This window comes from Chelmon rostratus, chromosome 3, assembly GCF_017976325.1.
Source record: "Chelmon rostratus isolate fCheRos1 chromosome 3, fCheRos1.pri, whole genome shotgun sequence".
NCBI lineage: Eukaryota > Metazoa > Chordata > Actinopteri > Chaetodontiformes > Chaetodontidae > Chelmon > Chelmon rostratus.
Genome location: NC_055660.1, coordinates 4,226,302 through 4,240,126, shown reverse-complemented (window position 1 = coordinate 4,240,126; position 13,825 = coordinate 4,226,302). Strand labels below are relative to the sequence as shown.

The 13,825-nt window shown below is 45.8% G+C and overlaps 1 protein-coding gene across 4 annotated transcripts in view; it reads left to right on the top strand.

Annotated features, from left to right (window-relative positions):
• lrba (LPS responsive beige-like anchor protein) overlaps positions 1 to 13,825 on the top strand; it is a 180,858-nt gene that overhangs the window by 153,441 nt on the left and 13,592 nt on the right. For all 4 annotated transcript variants that reach the window (XM_041933032.1, XM_041933033.1, XM_041933031.1 and 1 more), the window contains exons 47-49: positions 4,221 to 4,388; positions 10,023 to 10,112; positions 12,476 to 12,653. In XM_041933032.1, the coding sequence (XP_041788966.1) occupies positions 4,221 to 4,388; positions 10,023 to 10,112; positions 12,476 to 12,653 (436 nt within the window). The remainder of the gene's footprint in view (positions 1 to 4,220; positions 4,389 to 10,022; positions 10,113 to 12,475; positions 12,654 to 13,825) is intronic.

The window sequence follows — 13,825 nt, the reverse complement described above, 5'->3', positions numbered from 1 at the left end:
GGATTGCATGCCTTTAAGTCTGGAGTCTTGAGTATATCTCCCTCTAAAGAGTGACATATTGACACACGTAGTCAGAGAGTTCAGAGTTTATCTGTTTTTTAGGCTTGAAGTTCACACTCACTCATTCACTCACAGATGTTTCAATACGTGGATGCTTTGAAAGGCAAAAAGTGACTGAGGTAAATAATTATGTTTTCCTACATGTGAGAATATTCCAAATTATTGCTGTCATTGGAAACAGGTCACAGCACACAACAAAGGGGACCCCCTTATGCTTCAAAGGTGTACTTCGTCAAATCCGTAACAATAGAAATGTGGGATTCCAGTGACTTCTACCCCCTATCAGCATTTACATAAAGGCATGCTAAATTATTCATTAATTATCAGAGAGTCCCCTGTGGATGGGGATGACACACACACTGGCTGCTAATTGGCCCATCAATAATCCTGCCTGGTTCTCCTGAAGTGGCACCAGATCCCACCTCAGGAATCTGCTATCTGCCCCAACCTTCTGCCTCGCTGTTTCCACAGTGTGGCACGACAGAAGGAGACGTTTCCACACCTGCTCGCCTGCTGCATTATTAATGGCTCATCGGTACATGCCTGATTTCTGCACTTTACTTTTATCGCTTGTCCATCAGGTCCCATAAATCCCTCGCGTGTAGTCGTAAGTTGAATACTTGATGTCATAACAGTCACAGGTGTATAAATGTAATGGCGTTTGTCTACTGTTGTCTGTGTTTGCAGACGTTGTGTGGTTTGGTTCTGTGAGCTGATAAAAACCATAAGGCTGTTGATATTCTATATTTTTGCTACTGTGAAAAGATGAAAACCAACAATACACTCCGACTTGAAACACTTCCGAACTTCCCCATCCTTCATGTCTGTGGCACTCAGCTCCAAGCTCATTCGCTCCTTCTCAACATGTAAATCTTTGAAAACAGACGGTCCACGGATTCTCTGGTACTTTTTCCTTCTTTCCCAATTTCCTCCTGATTAAATATTTTCCCATAAACCTTCCACATTTAAAAAAAAAAAAAAGAAAAAAAAAAGACAGGAGTCAAAACTGCCTATTTGATGTGTTTCCTTCATTCCCCTCCGGTGCAGCGGGTGGCAGTATGTAGAACATTTTCTGTAACATCTATTGAGGAGGAGTCATTCACTCAAATGACGCCCGCCAAAAAAACGAAAAGAAGAAGAAGAAGGAGGTGGAAGAGGAGGGTGAATGTGAGGGGAATGGGGTACCTGCCAAAAAAGTCTAAAAGTTCAGCTTCCCCTAGCGTCCGTCACAGTCCTGCTTTTTGTAAAATATGCCACATGTTCCACCAATGACTGCATTTATACCGTCTCTCCCATCCGGTTCATAATCAGCCTCTGCTAACAGCTGTCTCGTTTACCGGAACAGCTGAAACAGACTGTGTAAGTGATGTGTTGGTGTATTTGTTGGGGACTATTTTCAGCTGTGTGTGGCGAGCCAGTGAGGACGGGGACTCAAAATAAGCTGCAGTGCCCATGTTCAGGGTAATGAACAAACATGTCACCCGGCAGCGTGGCTCACTGATGGCTTTTTATTGTTCTTCTTTACATCGTAGCCTGATTGTTGTCTGAGCGGCGGAGTAGCGCTGTGATCTTTTTCAAAGAACCGCGATGAAGGCAGTTTACTGTACCCCCGCAGGCGGAGACGCACATTCTTTGAATCTCTGAGATCTGCTCCGCCGAGGTTAAATTTCTACACCTGCACTTCAGTCACGCAGCGCTGCCGAGCCTTTTGCCAGACAGACGGTGACAGACCAAACAAATACAATAACGCACAGCACACACACACACGCATCCACACACTCTCACTCATTCTGTCTCTTCTGGCTCTCCAAATGGTGCTTGCAAGTGATTTCCATAAAGGCGGGCCTCTGGAGAGGGAGCTGCAATAACATGGCTGCTCTTTGTTTCCCCATGCTGATTGACAGTAGATTGCAGTGCACATTAAATGCCCATCAGGCCCAGCTTTAGTTTTAGAAAGAGGGGAGCAGGGCCCGTCAAAGGTCAGTCCTCACGCTTAATGAACTGATCTCGCTGTCTCGCACACACAAACGCACGACTGAACCCCACTCCCCACAGTTTGAATAAAGAGCTTTTCCCTGGCTTATAATGTAGCATTAATAAAAAGGATTGCCTCCTGACACGAGCCTTTAAACACACTTAACACTCTGTGAATTTACGGATGCCAGAGGGACAGATAGACACCGAGTCTAGACGCTCTTGGACTCTGGGGGTGTTCTGTTTTATCTTAATACTAAAATGTTAGCTGAGCTTTGTTTGAACGTTGCCCCATTGTTCAGCCGTTAGCAGAAAATGTTGTCAAGTGAGTCACACAAAGGAGGGAAAGGATCGACAAATCTCTCTCCATCTGCTAATTTTGTCAAGTCTACAGCTCTCAGAACAGTGATTGCATCTAAGCGGAGCGATGTCCAAAAATGCCAAAGTGCTTAATAACCGCAACCGCACAGTACACACAGATTAGTGCTACAGCTGTGATTAAAAAACTCCATGAACCAGACTCCCCTACAAGTGCCAATAAAACACAGACTCTGTCCGGTATACCTTCTGCAACACCTCAATTTGAGAGTCCTTTAATGATCAGTCCAAGAAGTAAACCATCAAGACTCCATCAAAACCACATTGGAGCTGCAAAGATTAACTGATTACCTGATAGAAGCGTCCCTTTTGATAATCGATAATCATTTTTCTGCCTCTGATGATCAAACATTTGCAGATTCCAGCTTCCTAAATGTCAGGATTTGCTGTTTCTTGTCATACACGAATGACAAATCTTTGGACGTTTTGGACGAAAACGGGACGTCACTGGAAAAGTTTGAAGTTTTACAGACTAATTAATGTATCCATTAATTGTGAAAATAACTGGTGGATTAATAGATAATGACTACATCAATACAAGGATAATGATACATCCAATATATAAAAAATGTCTTGCATATGAGTAAAAGTAGTTACATTAAAGGAAACTTTAAAATACTGTGAATGACAAACACGTTAAAAACTTGTTTTAGCAAAAAATTTGCATCATATTTTTCTATTGACCCAGACGAACATGTGTTTATATTGTTGTTTAGACTATGGATGACTATCTACATGGATCAATAATGTTTTTCAGTAGCTTTACATGTGATGAGTGTATAATTATGCTTCTTCCACATGTAGCTAAAGACACATTTCAGCCGATAACTATAATGTATTTTGATGTGAACACACCGAACCTGAAAAGCTTTGACGTCTTTGTCTGCTGAGCGTTTCTTTAACCGAGGGACTGATGTCAGTGATTCCTTTTCTCATAATATCCACACAGTGTTTTATACTGTAAACCTTCTAATCAGTTCACATTATGGGATTTGTGACGGCATCAAAGATTCAGTCCAGATTCAGATCGCCGTCGCGCCTCAGCCGCACCCAGTCTCCTCTTGATGCCTGTGCCTCCCTCCCGCCCTGAAAGTTGTAATTAAGAGAGTGGGGAAGAATTAGATGCAGAATGAGCTGTCAGAAAGTCACATTTAAGTGAGGGATGCGTTGGTCTCCGCCGTGGAAATTTAAATGATATAAATTGCCATTTAAGTGCAGCGCAGGCTAATGTTTTGTCACAAATTAATGTGACACAAGGCAGCAATGACAATCAAGGGCTGCCTCATTCTAATTTGGTCCTGTTTAGAGGGCTTTTGTGAGCCGACAGCTTTACACAAATTAACACAATCGCCCGTTTTTATGAGGAAACCATAAATGTTTTTTCCCTCCTTTGCCGGCTAATGAGCAGAGAAAACGGCTTGTATCTCAGCGTTACGGCGATGCAGAGGAGCAACACGCTGCTCTTATCCGCCCACAGCCGGCAGAGAAAAGAACAAAGACACAGGTTGAAATGGCTCCCTAATGATCTGCAAGAGTTCTCTGATGTTTTGTTGTTCCCATATGATCAGATATGGATTTACTGTGCTTTCTGCTCATTATAGAAATCATTGGCAGATTCTGTCTGGAACAATTAGCCGGATATATTCTGCTTTCTCTGAGGAATTCATCTGTGAGGGGCATTAGTGATAACTGCTGCTCAGTAATGGCATGGAGAACATGTTTGGGGAGCAGCATTTGGTTAGTGTATGCTGTGTAAATGGCCCGCATCTGTTGACGTTTACAATCCTCTGCCCTCTCTGTGTTTTCAGGCTCTGGAGAGCGAGTTTGTGTCCTGCCAGCTCCACCAGTGGATCGATCTGATCTTTGGCTACAAGCAGCAGGGACCCGAAGCCACCAGAGCACTCAATGTTTTCTATTATCTGACCTACGAAGGCGCAGTCAACCTCAGCTCCATCAACGACCCCATGCTCAGAGAGGTGAGGCTGACACATGCACATAAGCATGCACGCTTTAATACGTGTTTACTGTATGTACTGCATGGCTGATTTAACTCCCTTGGCTGATAATGCTGAGTAAGGGGGAAAATACCACTTTACAGTAAGTACACTTGAGCGTTAGCACTCTCAAATGGATGCTTAATCTGACTATATTATAAAAGCATCTGTCCGTTCGCTGCATCTGTATTTCAGGGATATTTTTGATGCCATTAGCCATGTTAAATTGGTTGTAGAATGGCGTGGGACAGCTAAGCTAACCATCGACTGGCAGGTATTGCTGAGCTAAGCCTTTCCTCCCGCGCGATACCTCTGAAAGCACTTGGCCAAGTGTTCCGCTTTAACGCCTTAAAGCCTCCTCCTTGGCCTTCATTCATTATTCATCCCCCCTCACTTTGAACCGCTGCGCACACAAGCAACGCCGGGTCTGCCCGAAAGCAACCACACAAAACACAGCGCTGAAAAGAACAACAGGGCGAGCTTGCCCACAGCCAAACAGCGGCCTGACAACTTCACCAATCTGCTGCGAGAGGTAGCCAGCCAGCAGCAGGCCGGCTGACCCCCCCATCGGCCCTTTTCACGTCCGAGCTGTGCTGCCAAACGTGACGCGTACTCGATCCTGTTTTTATTCTTGTCTGGGTGTAGTCACAGGGCTTTGTGCAGGGTTTCTCCTCAAGAGTAATTCCACTTTATTACGACTCGTTCCTTATTTTCCCAGTTTTGGGCGTCATTTCAATGAATGCTATGAAAGCAGTTCACTTACTGAAGCAACTGCTGAGATCAGGAAACGCTGTGCCATCGCTACGACAACGTCTGACAAGAGGCCAAGAAACGCACATGGTCAGATGATCTGATTTTAACCACTTTATCTTAAAAGGTGTGCCAGAAAGTGGTTTGTTTTAAATCCGTTCTGACTTTGTCATAGCAACGCTGCCAGATCTCAGCAGTCGACATGATGGTGGGGGTACAATGTTGTTATTAAGCCTAAGAATTGTGGACAAAACGGAACAAATAAGACCCAAATTGTCATAAATCAGACTTATCCTTCAGGCAGACGCCCTTGTAGCATTGAGGTCTAAATGGAGATGAGTTCAGAGTACATCAAGCAGCCGAGCGGCCCTTTACCTCCACTGTTCTGCTGCCCTTCATGCTCAGTGACTGAAGCATCGCAGGCACGAGGGGCAGATCATTGATTTATCGCCCCATTCACCCTAATTCCCATCCAGATGTGCTTTTGGCCTTTAGCTACACAACACAAGCGCACACACTCGTGCAGATTCATTACCGGGGTGCATCGGCCACTTCCACTCTCAGCCCATCACTTCTGGTTAACACACAACCACAAAATGAGATCACCGGTCGGCCGCTATTTCTGCCCGGCTGCTGCAGTGAGAGTGGGGCTGATGAATCCACGCACATACAGGACGCCATCGTAGGCAGGTACAAGGGGTGTGTGTGCGTTGCTTTACATGGCCTTTATTTCACTGTGTGGTGCTAGGTATAGTATTTTACTGTCAATATATCATTAAACATGTGTTTTGGACATGAAACTAGACCAGTGCAAAGAAGATTGGTGACCTGCAGTGGCATTTAAAGCATTTATACTGGGTGCACTAGGTTAGATCTTATGGAAAATCTGCTACAAATCAAAGAAAATACTGTTTTATCCTTTCAAAATAAACTGCAGCTTCTTACCCTAAACAGAGGGTCTAGAGGCTTGTTTGTTTACATTAATTTTCCCAGCATATCACAGTTTAATTGAATATCATGTATGATGTTTTTCAAAGATTACACATGCTGGCGGTGTCATACTGACCCTAATATGATTAAAGGCTAATTTTATAGCGTATTCAGCGTGTGTGTGTGTGTGTGTGTGTGTAAAGTCTGAATAAAGCAGTAAAGTTTGTTCCGCTCCCCAGAGTGCAGAAAAAGAGGGTTTGTTGTTTTCTCCTCCCACTTCCCCTCCGATGTAGCGAGGCCAATCTGCTGGCTCTCACCTTGCGAAAACACCCTCAGTCTGAGCGCTTTAATTAGTTAAATAAACCAAAGCAGTGTTGTACCTGTGAGCTAAGCCAAGGCTCTCCTTCAACTGTGTTTGTGCGGAAGGAAGCGGGCCCTGTCTTTGCAGAAGGTGGAAACAGAGTTCCAGGCCTGGGCCTCGTCAGGGCCGGGCGCTGGGGGTGGCGGAGGGCTACGGGAGCTTTGAGACTGAGGGCTTTGGGTCTGAAAATGTCCCCGGAGTCTGCCGTTACTGAGTGACAACTGTTTCAGCCTGAGCTGCGGTCTGGGTCAGGCTAGGCTGCATTAGGACAGGCCCTGGGGCTGTTCATCGTCAGGGGGGTGGGCCGCAGACGTGTGTGTTTGCGTGTTTATATTTGGGTCGGAAATGGTCGTAGGTCGGTTTAGAGAGTCCTGTATCCCCGCCACGCTGCCCCAACCCAACCTCTCACACACACTCGAGAGGTTTGGATGGATCATACCTTCATATGTTTGTATGTATGCATGCATGCATTGGCATGTGTATAGCTTTGTATATTTATGTGTACTCATCAGCACACATGCACACGGTTGTGTGTTTACGTGTGCATTTCTGTACTGGGCGGGAGTTTGGAATACCTCAGCAAGGATTAGGGAACGCTGTGGAGGCCACTGCCGTGTTTCTCTAAACCATGATTACTTCCTGTCCTGCCCCCGCCGCGAGTCAGAACTCACCTCCTCTCTCTACGAGAGCTGCGGGTGTGTGTGTGTGTGCGCGCACATGCCCCAATATGTATGTGTGTGCGCCCGTGTGCGTGGCACGCCTGCACATCTGTGTTGCCTCTCGGCGAATGAGGAGAACCATGCTCCGTGTTGCCTTCTCATCATTGTACAGGGCTTCCCCTCTTTCACATGTGATTATGGAAAATCCCACAGCCTCTCACACCAGCGACAAAACACAGAGCCCGTCTGAATTGTACAGCGTTTGCGTAATTCGGCAGAAGACGGGGAAATGTACCCACACGGGTGAACCCGAGCTGACACTCAGCCAAAGTCACTCTCCGAACACAAAGCCGGCCGGTTTATTTTGTTTGGACGATATGCCCTTCGCCGTATTTAATATTAGCGTGGACGTCTGTAGCCGTAGACTCAGAGAATCCCGTCATGTTGCTTGTCAACAGTACAAGGCCGTTGTAGTTATTCTTTTTATTCTATTCATAGAAAGTGTTGTTGGCTTGATTTGCATAAACGCAGCGTGTTTTACATGGAGATCCATCTTGTCAGGCGGCAGAGTAAATCAAAGGGCGGGCCGGGACATCTGAGCCGAGGACGTCTCAGCCATTTAAATGTATAGAATATAGAAAACCCTCATCAGACACGGGCCAGTACCCCCAAAAGAGATTGGCCTTTCGGATGGCCCCTCATATAATCACCTGAGCATTGCATTGGCATATAGGCACAGGACATGCTGACCTAGACTCAGCCACTTTCCAACGTTCCACAGCCTCGTAAATGTCAGAGCTCAGCTTAATGAAGATAGGTTGAGTGGCTCTGAGGAGCGTCTTCCTCACATTAGCCTAAGCAAAATGCTCCGCTCTATAGGCAGAGGCGAGGGGAGGCACTTTGACCTTGAATGATGCACTGATGTCCTCTCACTGACAGGAGTAGCCGTGGATGAGATGGAAAATGTTAAGATTCTCGGTCGTGATCAGTAACGAGGTCACGTACAGAAGTGTTTTGGCCTTTGATATCGTCCAATGAACAGAGGACCTTTATTTAAAAACACTTACATGTGTCCAACACACAATCCTCAGTACACGCAGAATACTGGATCGTGGAAGCGTCCCTGTCAGGACTTGCATGCTCGCACACATGCATGCGTTTAGGTCCGGCGAAGGCAGGTTTGGCCTGAACACAGAACCACAGACGCTCCTGCTAACAAGTAGACAGTTTTAAACTTTCTTCTTAAAGTTTCCAATCTGTTGAGCCAGCAGCAAACCACACAGCTGACAGCTGGTGCTCCTCTTGTGTGTTTGCAGCCTATCACACAGTGAAACAAGGACTTTGAATCCAGTTTGTTAATTTGGATTTTTTTTATTTATAACCCATATGATATCAATATACAGTAAATGCATGAGATGCACACCTTAACCTTTCCGGTTTTATCCAGCCTCTCATAGAGCGTCCTCATCGTGTATCATGAAAGCCAGTTTGTACAGAGGATGATTTGAGCCTCTTATTAAAAAGCCTCTTTTATTATTAAAGGTGAAGGGGCGGAAGCGACAGGAAAGTGCTAGCAGAGTGAAGAAAGCGTGCAGAAGAATGAGAGTAGCGGCTGTAAAGCGAGCGAGTGGGATGGATGTGATCTTTTCGCCGTCTTACTTCTACATTCGCGCAAAAAAAAAAACGCCTCATGCCGGATTTATCGCCGCTCGATTCTTGGCAGCAAAAAGCTGATGAAGCCCCGTAATAGACAGTTGAGATCGCTCCTACTCTACGCCCCTCTGGTTAGTTTCATGCAATGGCTGTGAGCTGACTAACTTCCCAACCTTTTTCTCATGGAAATAGCTTATGCAGGCCTCAGCCATGAGCTCATTCTCACAGGCCTCGCCAAGTCAGGCTCAAACGTCTCAGCCTGCACACACAAGCTGTCACTCCCACACAGCCAGTCACAGTGCACACCAACATACTGACGGCGCTGTCATCATTTTCTCGTTGGCCATTTTCTCTCTGTCTGTCCCTTTTGCAAACCATCGATCATACCGTGTGAGAGATTTTCTTGCTCGTTGCGATTCTGCTAAATGTCCTGATACAAACGCCCGCTGACGCTTCTTTGGCGTTCTTTTGTTTTCAGGGGCATTTCCACACGTTTGTGTTGATGTTATTGCAAGCGCCTGCAACAGTTTTTACGTGTGAACATTTGGGTTCAAGCTTCCCAAATGTGAGCATTTGTGATCATTGTGTTGCGTGAAAATGCAGTACAAAGATAGTGTAGCGTTTTGAGATATGTTGATGAAAGCCCGTGCATCTGTGCACTGCTGTGGCCTCGCTCCACCTCGTGACAGTGAGCGGTGTGATGATGTCCAGAGGCTGCTCGGCCGGCGTCTGCTCTGACATTTATGGTCCTATACCTCTTCATTAACACCACCAAACCAGCCTACGAGCCCGCCCGGCCCGGCCCTCCTCTGATTCTGTGAGCAGTTGAGGAGGATCAATTGGTGTGTGCGTGCGTGTGTGTGTAAGTGAGAGTGTGTCGGACAGTATGTATGACGTGTGCATGAACACAGATGGATGCATTTTTCCCCCACGCTGCATCAGCTTTTGTGTTCATCTCTTTGTTTTCTTTGCATGGAGACACAGTAACGTTAGCCTGCTGAACATTATGATATCATGTGACATGTGACGTGATGTGAGGCCGTGTGACTGTTCAAACATCAGAAATCAGTCAGCCAGATTTTTATTGTGCCTGCTCTAAAGTATCCATCCCTTTAACATCTGTTTTCAGGAGCTTTGCATCGGTGTGATGAAGGTGATCAGTGTCTTATTGCTCCAGCTTGTATTTAGAGGCACAACAATGCAAGAAAAACACCTCCTCTCTTCATCTCGGCCCTTCACTCCTCTCTCTCTTCCCCCCCGCAGGCTGTGGAGTCTCAAATAAGGAGTTTTGGACAGACCCCCTGCCAGTTGCTCATCGAGCCACACCCACCCCGAAGCTCAGCCATGCAAGTGGTGAGTGATGCACGCACATACATGCAAACACACACTCACACACCACAATACCTGTAATCCATCAGTCTGAAATGCTGTGATATAAAATGGGTCAGTAGCCAACTGAGCTGCAGTATCAGCCATTCCTCCGCCTGTTTAATGCCGTCTCTGACTCCTGGCGCTCTGCTTTGCTTCATGTAACTCTTCTTTTTAATTCCTGACTCGCTCCTTTCGCCCCCCGTTTACCTGCTGTCTTCCCTTTATCCAGCTACGGCTGTGGGAAAATAAAGTCTCGGGTTTGAAAGCATCTCCTCTCTCATCATTAGCGAGGTGTGTGTGAAAGGGAAAGATCACAAGCGTTCGTGTGCATGTGCGTTTGGTGAGAGGTATGTCGGGGAAAGGCACGGCCTGTGCTGGAAACCTGGACCCGAGCCAGATTTTCTACCTGAGCTGGAAGCACGGGAGATCTGCGAAGGAGCGCGGCGAGAGGCGGTCCTGAAATGACGGCTTTCTAAGGGCCAAGGAGTGCAGTCGGTGTGACTGCTTGTGATGGACCAAGGCCCCATGAGTCCCTATTAGCGTGGTGTCCCTGTGGCGCTGACAGCTGGCTGTAGACCACCACCCAGCGCACACATGCACACACAGACACAAACTCAGGCGAGGGCTTTGAATCCACCTCGCTTATGGGCAAATTCCTATGACATGTTTTTATTTTATATAGTTTTCAAACATAATATTCAGACGCCATTATTCAAACGCGTTTCTAAGCCTCCCCTCCCGTCTGTGCTCCTTCACGACGCCCCGTTCGCTTTGCTTTTTGCGTGTTCTTGCTCCCTCTTTTCTCTCCATCCGCCCTCATGCGAGTGTATTGTCAGAGTGTCGGCATCTGCCCATGCCGGTGGTAATGATACTGTCAGTGCTTCTGGTTAGCTGTCAGACACAACGGATTTACTCAGGTCTATTCCTGATGTTAACACTGACGCTCCTCTTCTTTACACGCAAGGAGGAAAATGGCTCTGTGTTCGAGCTGCTTAGTACAAACACTCTATGTAAGCTCCTGTCTAACCAGGAAACAGTGTGATCGGTCAATGAATCACTTTGCTGTTATGACTGCATTGTAGTTGCTTTCTGTAACTGTATTTATAAGTTACAGATGTAATCTAATGCAGCTTAAAGGGCCAGTATGTAGAATTTAGGGGTTTCTATTGGTGGAAATTAAATATGATGATGTCATATTTGATGATGATGTCATCAGAGTAAAATCACCTGAAAATAAGGCTTGTTGTGTTTTCGTTACCTTAGAATGAATCTTTATCTCCACAGAGAGGGCAGGTCCTCCTCCACCGAGTCCGCCATGTTTCTACAGTAGCTCAGAACGGACAAACCAAACAGTGGCTCTAGAGAGCGTTTTTGAAGAGTTTCGTGTTCACCATAGCTTCTCCAGCACATTCGGTGTGTGAGGCGAGGGGTATTTAGTTGGTCGCAATCTGCAACCTCACCACTAGATGCCACTATATCCTACAAACGGAGCGCTTTAAATTCACATGTGCTTTGTAGTTGTGAGCATCAGTAAGAAAAAAAAAGCAGAGCTGAAGGGATTTTTTGTTTTTTATATCAGTCGGTTGCCTTTTCTTTGTTTTATGTAATCAGAAATAAAATATTTCTGTTAGTTAGAAAAAACAATTCTGTGGTGACGTATTATAGAATAATCTGTTAATAGTGAAAACAATCGTGAGATAATAAACATCATGTTTAGTTGCAGTCCTATGCAGAATAATGACATTTCACAGGATGTATAGTGACATATTATACTCTTAAAGATCCCTTTCAGACATGTTTCCTATAGAAACACTCTGGACATGATTAAAATTAAAATAATGATTTGTGTAGAAATATTCTTGCAATAAAAAGCCGCGATAGGAAAGCTGGAGACGCCGTTTCATCCGGACTTAAAACTTTAAGATGAGCACAGAGGAGCTTTCCTCTGTAGCAAAGCTTCAACACACTTTCACACCGCCTTGTCTTTTCTAACACTCTTCATTTATTCATTTTCCAGTTGTAGGATGTTGATAATGTTCTTCCTCTTGGAGATTCCTTCCATTCCTAACTTTCCTGCTTTGCTCTCTTGCTTTTCGAGACAAACGTACCATGTTACGGGACTCTTTATCTTACCTGTGCTGCTTTATTTCTGCTATCCTGCTCCAGCTTCCTAACTTTCTCTCTGTCCTTTTTCCTCCCCCTCCCTCTGTTTTTGTCCTCGCTAACACCGCCTGCGGCTCCTTCGCTCGTCTTTTCGTTTCTCCCTTCGCCCGCCGCCCTTTTCCCTCTCTTCCCTGCGTGGCATTGTCCGTCCCGGGGGGCCTGAACAGTATCTTCTCCTGCAGACCCCGCTGATGTTCACCGAGCAGATGCAGCAGGATGTCATCATGGTGCTGAAGTTCCCATCCAACTCTCCTGTGACTCACGTGGCGGCCAACACTCAGCCAGGTCTGACGTCGGCCGCCATCATCACCGTCACCGCCAACCGCCTCTTCGCTGTCAACAAGTGGCACGGCTTGACAGGTGGGAGATTTGTGTCCGTGTGCTCAGATTTTGGTGCGAATTCATGTCGAAAAGGTGCTTTTAACTGAAAGAGTGGTGTGGTTTTATGAGATTCTGTGTCAGATTAACCTCGAGGGTATTTTCAGCCACGAGCGAGCACAGAATCATTTTCATATCTGCTCCTTCATCTCTTTCCTCCACGTTCAGTGTCTAATTCATTCGAGCCGGGAATTGACCCGTCTCGTCTCTATAGGATGGACGTTGATTTGGGAGACAGTTGACTGCGTCTGCTGGATAGCAGGATCAAATGTGACACATGCAGCAGCCAGCGTTAGGTCTCACGTCCACCTCCATACATCAGCCTCTCACTTCACAAAACCTTATTTACTCAGCAGCCATCCAGCCCCTGGAAGAAACATTAAATTTGATATCTCTGGATTTATGCGGATGAAGACTGATTGGCTTTCGGTGGAACCTCAACCATGCGCACCACAGACCACACTGATTAACCTAATTGGTTTAGTGAGCTGGTATAATAAACAAGTAGTTCATTAATTGCATAGGTTTACTGGAGGGTTCATGTGGCTGTTACAGCTGATGTAAGATAAACATGGAAAGATCGGGGCAGGATGCATGCTGACGCTAGGAATGAGCGTGTTGGAAGGAGCAGCGCGTTGCAGTGAAACAGTGCACATAATCAACACATTGTGAAATGAAGGGTTTGAGTCAGCTGACAGCAGGAGCAGTGCGAAGAAAAGTCGCCTGGAGCTCTGAGCAGCATTCTGTGTTTTCAGACATCTCACAAAAATAATCGTCAGATGGATCCATAATGAAGTTAAAGCTTATAGTTGCCGTCCATCTCACATAGATTAAAATGAATGCAGCTTTTCTGTGTGTTTCATTATTATAAACTCCAGCTTTCCACATTTTTCTCCACATTTTTTCCCATTTACAGACATTTTATAGTATGAACAATGAATTTGTTAATCAACAAAATAATCACGAGCTGCAGCCCTACATCAGACTGTGAGGTGCGTCCATCGGCAGCTTCGTCGGAAATAATATTTTACATGTATGCAGTCTTTTGCTGCCCTATTTTGAATCAGTTTCCCAAAGCTGTGTGTCACAACGAATGGCGAGCCTGCATCTTCTTCACAAGGCCACATGATTACAATATTAATCCAATCCGTCTT